Raw genomic sequence first — 22,247 nt, 5'->3', positions numbered from 1 at the left:
CACTCTGGAGATAGAATTTGAGCTACTCCTTGAGGAATTCTCTGGAAATAAACAGGTATAGAAAAGGCAGGAAGAATTTCTATGCTGAAAGAGTGTAGACCAGAATTCTCAGCCTTAACACAGTTAACGTTTGGGGCTTGGATAATTCTTCGTCATGGGAGCTGTCTTATGCATTATTGGAGTTTAGCAGTATCCCTGCCTCTACCCACTAGAAGCCAGCAGCAAAACCCCACACCTCAGTTGGGACAACCAAAACTATCTTGACATTGCAAATGTCCTCTCAGAGCAACATCACCCCCCAAATGAGAACCACTAGAGTGAACACTGAAGCCTGGGTTGGGGGTAGAGGAGAGCGGTGCTTTCTCTATCTCGGAATTTATCAACCTCAGAATGATTGACATCTGGGGCGGAATAACTCTTCATTGAGGCACTGTCCTGTGCATTACTGGATGTTTAGCAACATCCCCGACCTCAACCTACTAGATGCCAGTAGCACCTTCCCCTGGTTGTGAAAACCAAAAATATCTCCAGACATTGCAAAATGTCCCCTGGGGTGTGAAATCGCATCTATTAGAGAACCACTGGGATTTTCAGTAGGAATGGACTTGGCTTGCTCAGGAGTAAGTAGAACTGCTTAAACATAGTATAAGGTTTGTGTTAGGAAAGAGTGGAATAAGATTCAATAACTGAGTGGACACATGCTGTGTGAGATCTTGGACAACAGAGCCTGTAATAGGTAGCCAAAGTAGTTCTTAAGCTGGTGTGTTGCAAAATAAAATTGGTGTTTTAAATTCCGTCTTGCAGAAGCAAAAGGATAAAGTGCCACCGGAGGAACTGAATATACAGGGATCAGTTAGGGAGTTGTTACGATAATCAGGTATTAAGTGTTGATGGTCAGAGCTGTAGTGACTTCTCTGGAATGGAGACAAAAGAGTAAACCCAAGGGTGCTTTGCAGAAAGAAATGGTGAATTTTGGCAACAGATCGGATATCAGAGACAAAGGCAAGGAAAAAACCAATGGTAAAACTAGAGTTGCTAGTGGAAAGAGAGGTTCGAATGAGATGAATGGGAAGGAGGGACATTTAATGAGTTTGATTGTGCAAATGCTAACTAGACATCTCAGAATTAGCACAGGAATGCTGGTGAGAGGTCAGTCCTGAGTGGTGAATTTGGGAGTGTTGGAAACACAAAATCCTGAAATCTCCGTGGCTTAATCTAAGTTTATTTCTCATTCACATTACACTCCACTGTGGAGTGCATGACCCTGAGTCTTTTAGGGATTCCGGTTCCTTCCATTGTAGAGCATTGCCATCTTAAATGGGTGACATTCAAGGTGGCTAAAGAAAGGTTAAGTCCTGAGAACCTCATGGGAGATTTTAGAGGCCCTGAGTGGCTTATATTACTTCTGCTCATATTCCACTGGGGATCCAACCGAAGTGGAAAATCTACTTTACTGTTATCCCAGGAAGAGGAAATGGAATTCATGGGAACTTGGCCAATCTCTGCTACAGGACACACACACAGACACACACACACACACGAATAGAAGGAAACTATAGCAATGGATGAATTCATTGAGAACATAAAGAGTGAAAATTGAAGAGAAAAGAGTTCGAGGAACACAAATAACAAACAGATGAAGAAGATCAGGAAAGGATTCCTGATGTTGCTGAAAGCTTAGAAGAGCACTGGACCTGCGTAGAGTTGAAAGTGGCAAGAAGAAGGCAGGTAAATTTCTATAAGGAGGGAGAATATCTGCTTTTGATAAAATGGCTGCTTTTGGAGACAAAGAAAATCAGGATTATTAGAAGGTGATTTACACATCTATATCCCACCTCAATACTATCATTAGCTTATCTTTACAAGCACTCTGAAACCCAAACTCTTCTGCCCAGCATTCAATGTGCTGGCCCAGTCCATCGGTCCACACCTCATCGAGCACTTCCCAGGTACCCAGCATGTCCTGAGCACTGGGTTGTTAAACATCCCCAAGCCCACCTACCCTCTCCTCTCTTTATCACTTTGCTTTTATACCTTCTTCCACTCATCAAAGTCCTGGCCTTCCTCAAGCCCTAAGTCAAATGCCATGCAACCCAGAAATGAAGCCTCTTCTGATTTTCCCTGTTAATATCAACCTCCCCATTTCCCATCGGCCTTTTGATCTTTCCTCTACTTTGGCACGTGGAACCATCCACCTTGTATCTGTCAGTTCACTTGACTGTCTCCCTCAGTAGACCATAGGTTTCTCAAGTATCAAGAGGGGACTCTCGGGTGTGCAACCCCAGGACAAACCCAGATAACACTAAAGTTTAGGTCAAGACTTGGCAAATGTTTTCTGTAAAGGGCCACATTGTAAGTACTTTAGGCTTTGCAGGACATATGGTCTCTGTCGCAACTACTCAGTTGTTCCATTTTAATGCAAAAGCAGCTATAGATAATATGTAAACCAATAAGTATGGATGTGTTCCATTAAACCTGTATTCATAAAACATGTGGTGGGTCAGATTTGACCCACAGGCCATAATTTGCTGCTCACTGACACTTCTGGAGCACAGTGTGAATGGGGTTTCCTGGAGTGAAATCTGGAAAGTCTTAGGAAGAATCGGTGTGCATTTCCATTATCCTTATTTCTTCTGTCCCATCTCCCACCAGCACCTAATACAGTGCCTTCCACATAGTAGGCCCTCGATGTTTATTTTTCTAAATTAAATATTCCTGGAACTCAGTGAATCATAATAGCATTTTGAGAGCTTAATTACCTCTGAAAACTATTTTGCAAGATTGTAGTAAAGCAGTTTAAGAAGGGATTATGTAAGCCCAAGAATCATAAAAAGAATGTGACAGGGGAAGATGTGAGCTAAAAACATCTAAGGATTAGCAGCCAAAGATTGAGGATCTGACATCAGAGCTGGGTAAAAGCAACAAAAAGACATTTTCAATCCTGAGAGACCAGCACCGAGGGACATCACACCATATGTAATAGATGTCTCACAACACCCTCTAAATCCATGTGAATAATGCATTTAATACTAGCACTTCAATGCTGGAAAGATGTTCGTGATTTGGAGGAAACTCAGAGACCAACCAAAATGATTAAGAGACTGAAAGGATTCATTTATGAGCAGCTATAAGAAAAGCCAAATACGTGCTTGGCCTGCTGATGGCCAGAAAGAGATGAGGAAATGGTTTACAAATTACTGAATGCCGTAAACACCAGGAAGGGAGGAATGACAGCTCTATTGGACTTAGCTCTTGGTATGGTCATATCTCAGGCATTGACAAATTCCTTTCATTATTGGGTCTTAAAACATTTATGGCCCATCTGAATAATATATAACTGAGATTGCTGTGATTGGTAATGTTCTATTATTACAATAGGATTGTTCCAGAAGAGCAAATATAAGACAAATTATTGCTTATTAAGGAAAAAAAAACATTCCAGGAATGCTAGGTATGCTGATAGATTCAAAATGCATTAATAGTCCACTCTATATCAAATATATGCAATTGTGGATAATGTTATATAGTGTAGGACTGCTGAAACTGAAGCACAAAAATGGAACCATGACCAGCTATTTCCTTCCTCCCATCATTCAATCATTTATCCGTTGGTCCCACTATCTAATGCTTACTATCTGCCAGATACTGTGCTGGTGATACAAAGAGCAATAGGGTCTGTCTAAAAAAAAAAGCAGCAGCAGCTTTCAGTCTAGTGATGGGGTCAGGGAAGCTGGTGGACTAAGAAGGAATAGCAGATGGGTTCAACAGAAATTGATAAGGGAGCAAAAAAAAATGGCCCCTAACCCAGATGGGAGAAAAGCAAGATTAGGGAGGCTTCCCAGGGGAGCTGGTATCTGAGCCAAGTTCTGAATGATTCTGAAGTGTCTGTCAATCAGAAAGAATGAGAATAGCATACCAGGTAGGAAGAGTTATAATTCACAGTGTTGAAGATGACAAAGTGCTGGACCACTTTGTCACAACTTATGTGGGACTGACAAGTAGTTCTGATTGAGACAAATAGTGTAAGGAAGTCGGTAGTCTTAAAAATAATAATTGGAATATATTAGGGTGATTTTTTTCTTGATTTTTGTGTCTCTTCCAAAATTTCTCCATTAACAAAATCACACCCTTTATGTAGTCAAATAATTGCAAACACTTATATAGCGCTTATTCTGTGCCAGGTACTATTCTAAACACTTTGTACATATTAAGTGATTTTACCCACATAACTCTATAAGACAAGTACTATTATTGCTCTGTACACAGATGAGAACGGGGGCCAGAGGGAGCTTAAACAACTTGACAAAGTTATAGAGACCATCAGGAACACAGCAGTGTTTCTTATTGGAGCATCTCATTCTAGAATCAGCTTCTATATCCTCTGTGCTGCTACTACCTTTCTAAGTCAAGAGCCTATTTTCATATCATTTATTACAATCCCAGTCTAGAAATTGATTTAATAAATAGTCATAGATACAATAAAATATTTGGGGAGAAGAATGTTCATAGCCCCAAAATTTACAGTAGCAAAAATAAAACTAAATATCACCTAAATGTCTTATAATTGACTGACTGATCACAATATGGACCATTATGCAGGCATTGAACAGCATAATTTAGAAGAAAGGTAAAAGACGCAGGAAATGCTCCCTATAAAGGTCAAAGGGAAATGCAAGATACAAACTGTATAATCCTACTAGTGCATCTGAGTGTATCCGGAAGGGAAATCCACTAGTTAGACTAGGTTCCGATTCCCACTTTAGCTCTGCCACTTATTACACCTTTGTGACCTTGCGTAATAATTTACCCCCTCTGTATCCTGGTTTCCTCACCAGAAAATGGGGGTAATACAGTTGTTGTGTTGGTTAGAAAATATACATAAAATGGTTAAAATATTTGGCAAGCACTCAGTGTCAGCTATCAAAAAAAATAGGTAACTATTTAAAAATTAGGACTAGAGAGCACACATTCAGCTGGCAGTTTGATAAGGACCAAACTGCCAGCTGTTTGGGGTCCAATATAGTACAGCTTCGTGTAATAATTCCCCCTCATATATTAAAAAATAATTGGAAGTTGAGTGAGATGAGGTATACTTTCTACTCCGAGTAAAAAGTATTTGCTTTCAGAATCTGCTTTATCAAATTATAAGATGTACTAAGTACTCAACCAACCACTGAAGGGTTATAAAAGTTTCCTTTTTAACTAGATACCCTCCCAAGGTGAGAGCTCTGATATTTTATTTGGGCCGAATATCCTTCTTTGTTGTTGCTGAATATTCTTGAATTGTAAGAGTTTAAAACTACTTATGAAATGTGTTTTTCACGCTAGTTAGGATCGATAGCCTGATGAAAATTCCAAATTGGTTTTTGAAGGGCCCAAGACCATACATAGTTTATTTCTCATCCAAGTTGTGGAATTCTCTTAATTATATTAGTTTTTAAATGTTATGAAAAAATATAAAAAGATGAGCAGTTTCAAAAATAGTGTCCACTCCATTTTACCTCGAGAAAAAACTGTTTTCATTAAGGAAATTTTTGTTGTCATCTTTGGAGCTGTTTTCAGGGGTGAAGCTACTGGAGCAGGTGGGCTACTCTGAGAGAGAATGGAACAGGGCGCAGGGCAGTGAGCGCGGTGGGGGGTGAGGGGTGGGGGTAGGGGAGTGGGTGTAGCCTTCACTGCTCTGCCTACAATCTGCAAAGGAAGTTATTCCGCTGCTCGTCACATTCGGGACCTGGCCTCCCCACCAGTTTCATGGCAACTCTCTCCTCCTCTCTCAGGTCTCCTATGTCAAAGCGATTGACATCTGGATGGCAGTGTGCCTTCTGTTTGTGTTTGCCGCTCTACTGGAATATGCAGCGGTAAACTTCGTCTCCAGGCAACACAAGGAGTTCCTGCGGCTCCGGAGAAGACAGAAGAGGCAGAATAAGGTACAGTGACCCTCGGTGCAGATAGACAGGTAGAGCTTGAGGAGGTTAACCAGGCAATGTCATTCAGAAAACAGAAGAACACATAATGAACAAGAAGCTAAGGTTAATTTTTGTCCTGATCCATTCTACCATACTGAATTACTGCTCAGGTTAGTCCTTTAAAATTGGAGCAGGGTTGTCACACTTAGAAAATAAAAGTACAGGGCATGCAGTTCAACTTGAATTTCAGATAAACAATAAATAGTATTTAGTATATGTATGTCCCAAATAGTGCATGGGACATATTTATATTAATAAATTATTCATTGTTTATGTAAAATTCAAATTTAACTGGGAGCCCTGTGCTTTATCTGGCAACTCTAATTAGAGATATATACTCAATCTGACAAAACTGCTTTAAAATCCTATTGTTTTGAACTTTGATAATTTGTGTGTGTGACTTTGTATATGCAACTGTTTTAACTTTTTCATCAATTGCTCTCGCATTATGTTAATAAGGTTCCTACCCATGTTGATCACAACTTGATAGGTCCAATCAGATGGATCTGTCTCGACCTAAACTTTAATGCAGAAACCCAAGCTTTTCATTCTCCACAGGTTAGAGGTATGAAATACATGGCTCAAAATCTTCAGTTCAGTAGTTCCCAAATGTGCCTGCACATTAGAATACCCTGGGGATTTTTCGAAAGTCCCAAACTGTGACCACACCCCACATCAATTAAGTCCCAGTCTCCTGATGGAGCACAGGAGTATTCCTGAAGCCCCGCAGGTGATTCCAGTGTGTGAACATGTTTGAGAAGCACTGCTGCCTTATAAGCCAGTTCCTTATAGGAAACCAGTCTTGCCCTTGTTTTCAGTTTCAGACTCTGGGAGAAAAACACGCCCTTTGATATGGAGAATACTAGTGCCTGTAACAATATCACCAGAAAACTGAAGTTAAAATTGTATATACGGGAGATAAGAAATAGTTATCAAAATCTCCCCTGCCCCAATCCGATAAATTAAACCTGCTAGTAGGGCCAGAGTTATATGCTACCCTCTCAGAGCAGAAACAAAAATGTGTCGCTGTGAAGCTTGATGCATCCAGATACCTAGATGTAAAGCTACACATTTGTTGTAATTTAGATGCTGCTTACACTAGAAGCTTATATGTGTATAAGCTGAGTCCTGACTACATCTACAAAACATCTCCTGCACTTACCCTGGGGTGGTACCCTGCTGCCTACCCTGTCTCCTCTTCCCTACCTCTCAGGAACATTTTATCCTGCCACAGCCTGAGGAAACTGACACTCACATTCTCTCTGCTATACACGGTTGAATAGCCAGCCTTTCTCAATTTTCTCCTCCCTGATGGTGATAAACATTTCTGCAACCTTTTCCACGGGAATCTAGCACAAAGTGGCACAAGTTTGAGGTCACTTGTGCCACCCAGGTAATCTTACTAGAATGTGAGGGTATTTCAGCATATAAATCGTCTTCCCAGAATTCCCTGGCTTAGCATACTAGGTGGCCACAGACTGCATCCATACTCTCCTAGACCAGAAACAGAAAATGGGTTTCTTTTTACTTCTCAATTCTGAATAATTGGAATGCTGTGGGTAGGATTCTCAGGCTTTACCTGTATCTAATCTTATCATAAGAATCACCTGGATTGCTTGTTAAAAGTATAGATTCTTGTGTTCCACCCCAAGCTTCATGAATCAGTTTACAGGGAGATCATTGCGAATTACTGTAGCACTTTTCACAAGGGTCCCTGTGAGTCTTATTATGAAAAGTTTGGAGAAATCTGAGCATTAGAACAGGTGGTAATGGATGAGAAAGACAAAGTAGTAGAAAAGAGGTGGAAGGAATAGCTAATTTCAGTTCATCTAGGACTTTGCAGACCAGTATAAAGGAACAGATTTTATTCCAATTAAAATCCTCCCCCCCCAAATTTCTTTTAATTCACCAGTTAATTTCAACATAGCAAATATCAGGCTATGGTGTGGATAGTCTGTGGGGTCCAGTGAGATCGGTTAGGAGGCTACTGTAGAAATATAGGTGAGAGATGTTGGTGGCTTAGACCATGGTACTGGTCATGGGAATAGAGCGAAGTGGTCCGATTTAAGATTCATTCATTCCACAAATATTTGCTTCCTACTATATGCCAGTCACTGTCTGCATCCTTAGAATACATGTTGAACAGGACAAAACACAATCCCTTGATGAAACTTACACTATAGTGGTTAATTCTTTGGAGGTAAAACCAGTAGGTCATGCTGATGCATTTAATGTGGGAAGGTGAGGAAAAGTTGAATATGGCTCAGATTTTTTGGCTTAAGCAACCGGGTAGGCAGTGTTACTATTTAAGGTAGAGACTATTGTAACAGAAGCAGATCTGAGGTAGAACTCAAAAGTCATATTGATGCTGTTAAATTTAGATGCCTATGAGACATGCCAGTAGAGCTGGCGAGTAATCAGACATATGTGGCACCTCTAAAGAGTCTCCCTTTAATGCGCACCACTAGCAGCCACCTCAGGTGTCCTCTCTGCTCCTCACTGAGATGCCCCAACTATCTTGCTTTCCTCCCTCCTCAAACCCAGCTCCTTTGGAGCCTCGGAAGTTCTGGTTATTCAACTTCGTCACTGATTTCCCTTGTCACTGCTGTGATCTACCAGCTGCTAGCCACACCCCCTATTGACTTTAGCACCTATTTCACTGTAAACCCAACACTCTTATTAATGTCACCTTTCCTGAAGGGTCTTCAGTATCCATGTGGAGAACTGACCCTGTCCTTGGCCTGCAAATTCCTGGACTACCCTGCTGTCGATTTTTCCTCTATTCAACCTTAGCTACATACTCATGTTGATTATAGTCACTGCTTTGTTTTCTTTAAAAAAATTTTTGAGAAATCCGAGCTTACATGTTTCATAAGATGTCCTTGAGTTTGTGCATCTCAAAATGGCTATATGAAGTACAAAGTTTAATTAACGAAGTTAAAACTGGACGGGGAGGTGGGGAACAAAACGAATTAGGCTTGACCTTTGCAGTCAAGGCTGTTATTGTCATTGACAATTGAATTTTGAAAAAAGAGCAGGAGACATTTCCAATGATCTGTCCCTTAGGAAATGGCATCTTTCTAAGGCAGCATTTTTCAAGTTTTCTGGGTCTGAACCATGCTAAGAAAAAAAAAAAAACTGGTAACAAGAGCTAACACTGCTTGAGTGCTTACTATATACCAGGAGCTATTCCAGGCACTTCCCATACAGTAACTGATTTAACCCCCACAACAACTGTTCACGGTGTGATCATACAGCCCAGCTTACCATGGGAAGTCCTGGTTTTGCCTCTTTTTCTGATTCCTTGTGCGATTTAACATTTGTTCTGGATTATCCATTTTAAACAAAACTCTTATTAATAATAGCATTAAAATATACTGCGGTAGGTTTGGTTGACTTCCACTTTCTACATCCCGTTTCTGTCGCGGTATGACCACTTTTGAGCCACGACATGGCATGCAAAATCCATGAAGCCACTGGGCCACCACTTGGCAGAGCCAGTGAAAGACATGACAAAATCATAGGTTCAGTGAACATGAAACAAGCAAAATAGAAGCTGAGCAGTCTTGCTTTAGAACATTTAAATGTTTGGTTATGACTACATCATTTTGTTATTTTTTGCATGATATAATTCTGTAACTGTTTTATTGCTTGATAATGCTTTCTTATTTAGCAATAATTAACATTATAAAGCTGTATTTTCTGTTAGTGCCGCTTTCCACTATCAAAATTGTCCTTGTTTGGGTAAATTAAGTGGTCATCCTACCAATAATGGAGTCAGTGTTCTTAACTCCATCTTACGGAGAAGGAAACTAAAGCAAAGAGAAATTAAGTCAAATGCCCAAAGTCACACATATAGGCAGTCTGGCTCTAGTGTCCCTGACCTTAACTGCTGCTGCTAAGTTCAAGTTTTATATTTTACATTATGATCCATTATCTCTCCTTCTCTCCTCTTCTCTCTCTCTTACACACACACACACGTCTCTATTACACTCTAATATTTTCTATTTTTTTTTTTTAATGCTGATCATCAAGGATGGAATTAGGGTGAGGCAAGTGACGTAAGTCACACAGTGTAGGGTCAGGCTCTGTTTTTATTTAAAATCGATATTTTGTTCGCCATGGATTTTTTGCATTAACAATGAATTTTTAAAGTACTGAGGTTTTGACACCCCCTTAAATTTTGCACCGGAGGCCTCACTCACCTTGCCCTAGTTCTGGCCCAGCTAGTCATGAACCACTAAATATTCACACACCCTAATAGGTTGGAGCCTGAGTTTAAAAAAAAAAAAACTTTTTAAAAGGTTCAATATTTCCAGTAAAAAAAAGTCATCTCTTTATTTTTCCACTGGGAAACTGACCTCCACCATACAATACAAGCTGATTGTTTAGAAGGTATTAGAAAAACCAAGAGCAGATCATTTCCCAAAGTGACATTGAGGTTAAGATTTATTCAAGCAAGACATTGAGAAAACTCCTCAGATTTCACTTACTGGCATAGGAAGAAAGCCTGGTATTTACTGAACAATCAAATTATGAAATGGGGTCACTTTCAAGGAGGGGCCACGCAATTTGCAACCTGGATACTTGCTTTATCTTTTCTACATCTCGAGAAGCAGCCACCGTCAGTTTTATCAGAGCAGTTACTCAGGAACAAGCAAGTCCAGATCTTCACGGACAGAACTTGTAAATCCCTATGGGTGGGTCAACCCCAGTTTATTAGAAGCTGATGCCCCAGGTCTATGCGGTAAAATCCTATTTTTATGTTATCTCCTTGGCTCCAGTAAGAAGTTTTCTCACCATGTGATGATTATAACAACTTCCCCACCATAAATTTAAAGCCTCACATCCATCTCTCTCTCTCTCCTTTTTATATCTGGCCACACTGCATCGGATTTCTGGCATTGTGCCCGATTTCAGATGTTTCCAGTTGTCCACACAGCCCTTCGTTATTTTCAGTGACGACACAGAAAGTGTGGTGTCTTGAGAACATGGTGATGGCTTTTAGGCCACCTAATAATAAGCTACCTTTAAAAAGGAATGATATTGACATACCGTTTAGACTTCAACCTCTCCAGCAAGAAAATACGGGGCCTCTTCACCTGATAGAAAACAGGATAAAGAAAGGGAGAGCCTGACCAAAATATCTCGGATGGCAATAACTTGGGAAAGTCAAAATTCAGAACTCATTTTCTTGTGTGTGATTTCTCTCTCCCTTTCCCCTCCTTTATCTACCCTTTAAGTCTTAGGTAAATTGCTAATTCCTCAAAAGATAATTTCCTGATCCTACACTGGGCTGAAATACTCCCACTCTTTCAAGTACACATGGTACCCAATTTGTTCCTTTTCATAACATGTGTCATTTCTACCCATTTGTTGTACATAGTTTACAAAAGAATAGAAAATTGAAATAGTATTGGGAGATATTTAAGACACTACTGATATCTGATTCCTCCTGCTTTCAACCCATCATCTACCCCATGGACATACTGGAAGGAAATAAACCTATGAGGACAATGAACTACTTTCTTTTTGTCCAGGCTTTAGCCTCGAACTCCAACGAGCGATGCCCCCGGAGGGGAGCAACTTAGAAGAAGCCCTTGTCTCCCACTCAGGAAATCCAGAAGCCTTGCACTATTTCTTCTGCAACAATTCAAGGGCCTTAGATCTTCCCATTCCAAGGGGACACCAGGCCCCACTGATAAAGGGCGTAAGACAAGGACCCAGAGCAAACAGTCACCTGGGAGTGGCTTAATTAAACCCATGGGGTCCTGGAATGTCCCCAGTAGGACTGGCACTCCTCCTCCTTAGGGCTGAAAGTCTTCCCCTCTCTTCCTGGAGACATCTCACAAACATTTCAGGATGGTGAGCTGGCACGTCTTTCCATCTTCTGAGATAAACAGACCTAGTCCTTCCATTGATATGGCTTACGGTCTCAGTATCTTGAAGTATGAGTCACAGAATTTGAAAGAATATGATCAACACATAACGCAGAAGAGCAACGATATCCTCTCTCTTTATCTGCACTTTTTGGCAGAGCATTAAATTATAGCAGCGCTCTTAAGGACTCAGATTCCGCGATCGCTCATTTTGACCGAGCTGACGCCAGTTAACTTCCCAAGTCTTTTTTCCCTGTTATTAATATGAACAGATATCAAGTTATTGCCTCTTGATTATGTGCTTAGGTTTTTCTAAAGAAAGGACTTTGTATTTATTCCTGTAAATTTTCACCTCATTGGATTTGGCCCATTTTCTAGATAGTATTAATCTTTTTGAAACTAATTTAGAAAATCGGTTACCTCTTTTAGCTTTGTAACACTGACAAATTGGTGTCGATGCTCTTCAGCCAAAGGCCACCAGGAACAAGCCCGTAGTTAAACAAGTTGGGTTTACTCCTCTTTGCAACAGAGGGAGCATATATAGCATGATGGAGCCGGGGATGGGGAGTCTGTCAGCGGAGTGGTTAGAGAGGAAAGCCTCAGGAAGCAGGGCTTTACTCTGGATTGGGTGCTGTCAGAAAGAGGGAGAAATTCTACAACTGGGTATCTCAGTACATCTCATCTATAGGAGAGCAGACAAGATAGAGTGACAGTAAAACTATAATTGGTGAAGAAGCAGCAGTCACTCATTTTAACCAAGAGAAAGGTGTTTAGTATTTTGTGGATGGCACAGTGATCTTGTTTTTGCTTGTGCTTAGACAAAATCATGACGTGGCTTCGTCGCTTCTCATGTTATGGTCTCAGAGCAACCTTGTCTGAGATTGATTTCGGTGATGGCTTGAATTTTTGGACTGGAGGTCTTTGCCTCCTAAAGTGATAGGTTAAGTTGCAAACATTCAAATGGAGGCTCCATAATCTACCAGTTCTGTGACCTTGGCAGGTTACTTTAAAAAAATCCTCTGTTCCTCAGTTTTCTCATGTGTTAAATGGAATTAACAGTATTCACTTCATATGACTGTGGTGAGAATAAAATGAGCCCCATGTGTAAAGCTTATAAAATGGGCCCTAGTACATGGCGGGCTTTGTTTAGTGATAGCTCATGGTAATATCCGCTTTCTCCCCACAAAGGTCTGTAGCAGACTCTGGGTCATAAAGCTTTCACTCAATCTATTGGGAAACGTGTTCCACAAATTAAAATCAAGTACCTTAGAATAGCTGCAATAGGCTCCCTAGGTACCCCCTCCATTTCACTCCTCTTTCTTCTACAAAGGGAAATTAGACTGCACAGTAAGATGTGACCCATGTACAGCTATTTTTATAATCATGGGATTAAAATAACGAATCCACGCATTTACTCTATAGTGTCTAAACACGAGAAGTGGAAAGAATTACGGGCAAGCTGAATTCTTCCATTTTACCTCCCATGGATTCTGGCTGTGGCTAATCTACATCTCAAGTACTAGTGCACTTTTCCCAAAGGCAGAGAACCCATTAAGACCCTTCCAACCCAAATGGAATATAAACCGACTTTGAAAGAAGGCTGTTGGAATGCAGATGTGTCTGCCACTAAGCCTAATCAACCAAACAAATTTAAGCAAATGAGGAACCCGCTGAACTATAATCAAAGGAGAGTCAACCTTCACGAATCTTACTTAAGGCCTCTCACCTTTTTTACTTTCTCTCCAAAGGCTTGGAGCAGTGCTTGTCAACCTGGGCGATTTGGTCTCTCAAGTGATGTGTGGCAAGATATATTTAGCAGTCACATATAAGGGAGGGGTGCTACTGGCACCTAAAGGATAGAAGCCAGGAATGCTGCTAAACATCCTAAATGCACAGGACAGTCCCCACGGCAAGGAATTATCCAGCCCTAAATGCTGACAGTGCTACCGTGGAGAAAACCCTGGTTTAGAACAATGTTAGGCTACACTTCTCAATATGAAACTGTCTTAATTATTTTGTTTCTCATGTGCGAACTGTCTCCCTGGCAAACATCCACCCACTGAGCCAGGAGAGAACTTTGTTTTGCTAATGTCAATCAGAGTCGATTCCTGCATAATTCACATATAGGTGGAGTCCACTGGGCGATGGCCAATTGTCTTACCCTTACATTAGAAAAAGGCAAATTCTATCCAGTAGTCTGTCTTTGAAATTTTGATTTATTCATATGCACACTCGAGGATGAAGGTAAACTAAATCTGATTGGCTTCATTTATTAAAGACATAAGTCACGTGGCTCCACACACCACACGCTCTACCCAAGATCTATGATGCTATCCGTAGTTTCATGCATGAAGTAGGCAGGGCCAACATCTAGGAAATATCAGGCTCAGACTCCAAATTAACATCCAGATTCTGGGAGATGAAGATGCCTGTATGTAGGTAAGTACAGTGGTGTGAAGAGTCGTAATGAAAGCTTACTGTTAGGATTAACACCTAAACGTATGTGGTTCAGTGGGTGCAACCAATGATGTTTAGCATTAAAGAAAAAGGGAAAGTAGTAGGACAGTGTTTAACAAAGAGAACAATGATTTCATCCATCCTAGAAAGAATCCACTGGGAATTTTTATACTGGATTTGTTACTAAAAGTGGGAGAATGCAAGTAATAATCCTCGCTAGTTAGACCAGTCATAAGCGCAGGAACTGAGAACAACCAGTAACAAACGCATTTGTCCAGTTGCAGACAGCAGCGAAGAGTTCACAGACTGGTGCTGGTATATGGACTACATCTTGATCTTTCTACTCTAGATCAGTACGTTCAAGTTTTGGTGCATGTGAGAATCCCCGGGAGGCCGAGGTGAAACGCAGATTCCTGGGCCTCAGCCCGAGAGAGTCTGACTGAGGTCAGAGCGCGGGACTTTTCCAACAAGTAGGTGCCGGGTGATGCTGATACCGCTGGTCCACAGAACCACACTCCGTGCAGTGAGGGTCCAGAGGACTCCTAAAAATGGTTTTTAATAATAACAGGGCTGTAATTACTTCATACCTGTGCTACTAGTGCGTCCGCAGTCATGGCAAGGACATTAACCCCAGTGAGTGCATGCTGAGAAACTAGCCATTAAAGATTAACAAACAGAAAAGATAGTACTTTATAAAGATACTTTTCGAATGGAAATCCCTACAGATTTCTTTTTTCTTGTCTTTGTTAAGAAAACTCCATAATCTCAGCTTTTTATTTTCTCTTTCGAGAAGAACACAGTGAAACAGTGTGTTCTCTTTTGTCACTTAGCATTTTTTTCATATTCTGGCACATGTTTGCACAAGGTGTTTAAAGGGGATTTCATAGACCATTAATTAAGGTAACAATTGCTTCCTTAGCAGGCAGAATGCTGAAGAGGTTGTAACTGCTTCCCCTGGGAATGCAAAGGCATGTTTGTTTTTTTTCTCTTAAAGGTTGAGGGGTTTACATGAGGCTTTAACAGACCAGTGTGGATTAGGAATTTGGACATAATTGTGAAAGCCAGCAAGAATAAATAAATGTCATGGTATTTTAATTCCCCTCTACCACCAGGGTAGAGAGCTGTTGCTTGTCAGGAACATAGAGGCCCGAAATACTTTTAAGGTGTTTTTCTTCCAAGCTTGTTCCATTTTGCTAGGTATTATGACAGACTGTTATTTTAGCGCTTGCTATATGTAATTCTCTTTTGCAAGATGCAAAGCGATTTGTAGAAGCAGCTCTGCAAATGAAATCCCTGTCTTTTTAGTGTCTCTCCAATTCTTCCTTTCATCTCAGGCTATTTCCCATTATCTCTACTTTCTTGACTACCTTCCTTCCTATTATAGTTTTCTGCCTCCGATTGTCTTTTCATAATTTTCTCTTTCCCTTACACTCAATCTCATCTCTTCAGACTATCTCTATTGATTCATTCATTCATATACCCAGTGTAAATGCATCGCACACCTACTACAAGCCATTCACAAAGTCCTACAGACTCGACCCTTGGGATGCTCCCAGTCCAGAGAGAGATACACTAATAAGCAGACATGTTTTCTAGGTACATATGACATGCACTGTGATAGAGGCCATAGGAATAGTGCTATGGGAACACACCGGAAGGACCATGCTTTACGGTAAACACTGTCGGTGCCACACCCATGTCACCAAGGCGCTGTTTCTATATACAATGATAGCTTCCTGCCACAAGCTCCGCTATGCCTTGGTGTGAGGAGGAGGGTGTCTTACTCAGGCCCCAGAAGCATGCTCGAACTTTAAAGGCAAGCTGAAAATACTGAGGATTTACCCTAGCACGGCCCTCCACCAATAACAGTTGGGGACTCTGGATAGATATTCCAGCTTCCCTGTCCTTCTGAGGCATGCTCCGTACTGGCTCCCAGTGGGACTTAGCCCGAGGTGCCCGCACCGTAACCTGCTTACCAATGTACCTTGAGTGGACGTTTTCCTTCCCCGCCTCACTTTCTCGTTCCTCTACTGGTGCCCCAGAGCCTTTTAGAAAAAGCCAACTAAGACAAGCACCAGGCCAACACCTGGCTCCTCAGAACTGAGTAACAACACAGGAGGCTGGAGAGCTGGGCAAAGAAAGGCTCCGCCGCACGCTAAGAAGGCCAGACTTCCTTTTCAAGGCAATGGGAGACAACTAAGGGACTTTAAATGGAGGGGTGTCATGCTCAAATTTGCATTATGGAAAAAAGTAATCAATCCAGGTGGGTGCAGCGCAGAGGGCTTCAAACAGAGCAGGACAGGAGGCAGGAAAAAGAGTTCTGGCCGGAATAAAAACCAGAAATGAGGGGGACCTGAGAGGTAGCAAGAAATTAAATGATTTTTTAAAAAAATTTAAGAAAGCCAAATAGGGTACGTACTAATTGAATAGAGAGAATGTACACAGGAAGAAGCTTAAGATGACTTCTAGGAAAATGGCTTTATCCAAATAGGGGACATGGTATTATAGGATGAAGATTGGTGGAGAGGCGCAGATAGTCAGTTCTGTGTGGGATGAACTAAAACGTGGGACACAGAAGTGGACATGTCCATGAGTTAGAATAGAGCTCAGGAGAGAGGACTGACTGGACATACATGCTGAGGACTCGTTGGGATATAGATGGAGGTTGACGCTATGGATGTAGATATTACCCAGGAGGAGTGCAAAGCGTGAGAAGAGAAGGACAGGGAAGAGGTGGAATGGGGAAGGGAAGGAGGCTGAGGACAAAGCCCTGTGAGCACCAGCATGGCAGAGACAGGCAAGAGAAAGGAGCCTTCAAGGAGGCAGAAAAGGAACAGCCGAGGAGGTCAGAATAAAACCAGGAATGTATGATCTCTCAGAAGCCAGGAGAAAGACATCCAGGAAGAAAGTTCCTAGTGTCTGAAGATGCAGAGCTCGAATAAGACCAAAGCTAAGAAGCTGCTGTGGCTTTTAGAAACTCAAAGGATGCTGGCAATCTCAACAACAGCAGGGTCAGTGGAGAGATGGAGGCAGACACAAGACACCAGGGAGTATAGTAGGGAAGGCACCAGCGAGGAAGTGAGGACACTGCGCAGAGCCAAATTTTCCAAGAAAAAGAGAAGTGACTGAAGAGGTACATAGACCATGAGTTTGTTTTATGTTTGTTTTTAATGAGACTGGAGGAGCACTTAAATGTTGATGAGAGAGTTGCTCATGGGGAAAATACTTTCAGGAGGTTCCTGGGAAGGTGAGAGAGCATGCTTGAGTGGAGCTGCCAGCCCTTCCCTACATCGATGATCTTTTGTATTGCTGGCATTATCAAAAGTAGTTGAAGTTCTAGTTTTGTACATACGCCATTTTTGCCATACAAAAATTTTAAGGGGAATTCAACATTAAAATGAGAAGGAACACTTGTATCAAGTAGTCGTTTTGTGTTGTTTGTGGGGGGGTTTTGTTTTGTTTTAGTTTTTTGTTTTGTTTTGTTTTCCTAGGATGGACTCGCAAATGATTTGATTACAGAATGTTATGTGCTACATGAGAGGTTTAAGTGCAAGTGCTTTGGTGATGACCAAGGATGGAGCACCTCCTCCACTTAGTAGCACCAGAAAATTGGCCACTCATCTGGGTTTTGCCACAGGAGTAGGAATTTAATAGGTGAAAAGGGGGTGAGGAGAATGTTTAGGTCGAGGGAACAATTAAGGAAAGGCTCAGGGGCAAGAAACAACATGGTGCTTTCAGGTCAACATCAAGAGCTGGGTCCGGCAAGGTACTGGTGACATGGGCAATGGGGCCTGAGAGGAAGGAAGATTAATTGCTCATGAAGTGGGGGCCAGCAAAGGGTATTTATTAAAGTTCTACCGTCAGAAAGGAGCTGTATAAATATTACTCTGTATAGAAAAGGGTCAGATTGGTATGAGGCACAAGATCAGGAAAACGCTGCTTCAGCATTTCTATTTAAACACACTTTTAATTGTATAATTTAGCCTACTAATTATATAATTAATCTATTACTCACCTGAAAGCCCCTCCCTAGAGATACAAATCATTATGAATACACGTTAGCTCATCTTTTTTGTAATTTTGCTGGAATTACCTTTCCAAATCTGGGATACATACTATGACCTTAGAAAAGCTTGTCAAACAAGCGTAAATACAAAAATGGCTTTGTGGTTTGAATTCTCTGCAGTAACAAATGCTTATCATTGCTATAATATCACCATAAACTTAGTGCCTTAAAACAAGACAATGTTATTATCCATGATTTGGACATCAGAAATGCAACATAAGACTCACTGGGCAAAAATCAAGGTGTCGGCAGGTTACATTGCTTCTGGAGGCTTGTGGGGGTTTGGGGGGTCATCAGGGAAAAAGATACGCCCACCAGGGGCAGTATCACACAACAAGCTGTATGGGGTGAGCTTGGGCAGGCTTGCCCGAGGGAGAAGTCTCTCACAGCGTAAGATGGTGCAAAGACTTATGACAAGGAGCTACCACTCAGAGCATCAGAGAAGAGGGCATCAGAGAGGTGACTTACTTGTCTAGGTGACGTCGTTCCACAGCACGCGGGGAGTGTCTGTGCCAGACAGTTCCAAAGGGCAGCAGCAGTGGCTTGGGGTTTTATAACCACAAGGCTCCATCTAGTACTTGGCTGGCAGATGCTCGGCATGGTTTCACAAGTTATGCAAAGCAGGCAAGCTCTAGATGGCTAAAAATCTGCTTCTTTGGGCCATTTTAAAAATTATTCAGCATGTAGAATTTGAGTTTGGCACCAGCAGGCTTTTGAGCTAACAGGTCTCAGCCTGTAGTGAAGAAATAAACAACCTAGAGGCCAATACACAGAGGTTGCCTTTGTCTCACTTCTGTAACAACATTCTAGGGGACACTCTGATTTCTTGCACCTTTTCCAACTTCTAGGAGCCAACCACACCCACATTCCTTGACTTACAGCCCCTTTCCTCTGTCTTCAAAGCCAGCAAGGCTGCCTCTCTCTGAGCCTTCCTCCAGGGTCGCGGCTCCCTCTGCTCACAGCTGAGACAGGTTCCCCACTTCAAGAGCCCTGTGGTTAAATTGGGCCCACGTGGATAATCCAGGCCCATTCTCCATCTCTAGCACCTTAAAGACACCTACAGACTCCCTTTGCCCTAAGGCAGCGGTCCCCAACCTCTTTGGCACCAGGGACCAATGCTCCTATGAGAATCTAATGCCTGATGATCTGAGGCGGAGCTGAGGCGGTGATGCTAGTGCTGAGGAGCTACGAATACAGATGAAGCTTCGCTCACTGGCCTGCCGCTCACCTCCTGCTGTGTGGCCCGGTTCCTAACAGGCCAGGGACCAGTACAGTCTATAGCCTAGGGGTTGGAGACCCCTACCCTAAAGAGTGACATACTCACAGGTTCCAAGGACTAGGACACGGGCATCTGTGGGAGCCATTATTCTGACTACCACACACGGCAATGGTTTCCATGCATACTCAAGGCAGGCCAGAAGTGCTGGGACGTGAATGCCTCATGAGTGACCCTCAACCAATGAGAGCTGCGGGGGGCGGGGGGTTGGTAGCTTAATACTCAGCTCTGTTACCCGTCAGTAGGTCAATTCTCAGTCTCTCAGAGGTTTGAACCCTGTTTGCCAACAGCAGTAGGTCATCCACACAGCCTTTACCAACTCTCCTTCCCTTGTCCCCAAGCCCCACTCCCTCGTCGCACTTCCGACACTGCCTCCCGAGTAAACTACTTGCACACCAATCCTTTCAGGGTTGCTTTAGAGAGAAGAAAAGCAAACTAAGGTGCAATGCCTCCTGGGCCAGAGGCCTGATGACAACCACAGACCCATTTAACCCCATCCTCTGCCTCCTTGCTGAACGCCAAGCAGATCCTGGAGTACCTTTTGTGCCCAAAGAGTGGAAAGAAGAGGTTAAGGGTTCCGAAGACGCAGGGAGTGCCATCCCTGAAGGCAGAACAGTGTTTTCTCCAAATTACAGATAAAGAATTGCAGTTCCTCTACGGCAACTTCCAGCTGGCAGCGCTAAAGTATTTTTTGCTACTGGGTTTTCCAAACAACTTGACAGGTTTCATAATACAATTCTATTTCTTTATGTCCCTGAAATCAAGCCTGTGCCTCCAGCTCTATTACTAGAAAGGCTACGATGGCAGATATCTTAAAACTTTTACTGTCCAGCTCTTAATTGTTGTCAAATTCTTCATGGGGACACAAGCTGTAGTGATTTGAACATAACCGAACTCATAAAAAGATCAAACTGAGTAAGAATCTGGTGCTGCCCTGACATGTTAAAGAGATGTGGGTTGGCCTAATCACGATATTAATTTGTCTTCCATCGATATTATTCTTGTTTGTAAAAAGCTCATTTGGGGACAAAATGTTTAAGTAAAGCTGGAGTTATTTCCCGCCTAACTGATGAATTATCAGAGGCAAGTGTAACCATATAGAAAATAAACGATCTTGGCTCTGTGCAGAAGTGGGTATAAAGAAACGGTCCCCATTTTCTTAGTTTTCACTCTCAGTTATTGGACAACCGTGAATTCGTTTGTTCAACAAATATTTTGCAAGATGCTTGCTTTGTACAGAGTTATGCTTTAGATAAGAAAGAGTGAGGATATGAAAACTGCTTGAAATCTGTTTTCATGCAGCTTTAGAAATCAATCAGAGAAAAAATTCAGTGCAAAATTTTTCTAAAATGGGGTACAGAATGTTAACCGTAATAGTTACAGTTGGAGCCGCGGCAATTTCCAGGGAGGGGACGCACTTCCAGCTGAGGAGGAAGTGGCGTTTGTAAACTTCATTTCATCTTGGAATGATAACTCTAGATTATTCCGACCTCATCTTGTTCTTGTGAGTAAATAAAATAGAATTAAAAAATTAAATAGGTAATGAGAATTCCACTCTTTAAGGTGGCATTCAGGGCTCACCAGAAAATAACCTCATCCTACCCTGCTGATATATCTCTCCTTTACATCAGATGAACCTGGAGAGCTTCCCACACTGAGACATGCAAGATCAAAGTGAGAGTCAGTGATGTGGAAACCTCCTTTGGTCTAAGGCAGTGGTTTGCAAACAGTGGCTAGTTCTCCCCTGCCCCAGGGAACATTTGGCAAAGTCTGGAGGCATTCTTGCTTCGCAGGACGTGGGAGGGTGGGAGACTGTGTGTGCTACTGGCATTGAATGGGTAGAGACTTGGCAGCATCCCACAGTGCACCGGATGCAGCACCCGTGACAAACAGTACCAAGGCTGAGGAAACCTGATCTAAGGGACAGAGACGTGCTGTACGCAGAGATGACTAAGCTTCTTGAGAGAAAAAAATCGAAAACCTTAGCTTCATAATTACAACCTACTTACGAACAAAGATATCACTCCTGTCAGGAGTCATTAATTAGAGCTAGTAGAACCCCCAAAAAGGATACAGCCAGAAAAACGTTTGCACTAGAAATTTCCTCCTTAGTCAGTTAGCTCTTTATACAAGCTTCTTTTATTTACACCAGAGAGTAAAATAGGGATCCTAAGTCTAGTTCTTTGCACTAATTGATAACAGGTATGAATTTTCGGAGGGCATATAATTGAATTGCTTTTCAAGAAGTTGACATGGGTGTAAACATTAGTAGGCTAAGTTATTGAATGTTCCCACTTCATTCCACTCTGTCCAAAGCTAGATTTATTCAAGAGCAACAAAAGTCACACCAGAAACGAGCCCTCATATTTTCTCGAGACAAAGTAGCCTACCAAAGCAAGGTTCTCAATCCTGGGTACACCTGGGAACTGGTTAAGATTTCTCCAGCCCAGACTCCACCCACACCAATTAAGTCAGAGTACCTTTGGGGATTAAAAAAAAATCAAGACATCTTGATTTTTTAGGGCTTCCCAGGTGATTCCAATGCGCAGCCAAGTTTGAAAACTACTGCTTTAGATCCTCGCTTCTTCGTCACCTGTTGATCA

General features: G+C 42.0%; 1 protein-coding gene across 4 annotated transcripts in view; it reads left to right on the top strand.

Moving 5' to 3' along the window:
* GLRA2 (glycine receptor alpha 2) overlaps positions 1-22,247 on the top strand; it is a 171,740-nt gene that overhangs the window by 127,793 nt on the left and 21,700 nt on the right. For all 4 annotated transcript variants that reach the window (XM_039873647.1, XM_039873657.1, XM_039873640.1 and 1 more), the window contains one exon: positions 5,778-5,927. In XM_039873647.1, the coding sequence (XP_039729581.1) occupies positions 5,778-5,927 (150 nt within the window). The remainder of the gene's footprint in view (positions 1-5,777; positions 5,928-22,247) is intronic.

This window comes from Pteropus medius, unplaced genomic scaffold (genome assembly GCF_902729225.1).
Source record: "Pteropus medius unplaced genomic scaffold, Ma_sr-lr_union100, whole genome shotgun sequence".
In the NCBI taxonomy this organism is placed as follows: domain Eukaryota; kingdom Metazoa; phylum Chordata; class Mammalia; order Chiroptera; family Pteropodidae; genus Pteropus; species Pteropus medius.
The sequence above is the reverse complement of the archived record's forward strand: the minus strand, read 5'-3'. Positions and strand labels throughout refer to the sequence as shown.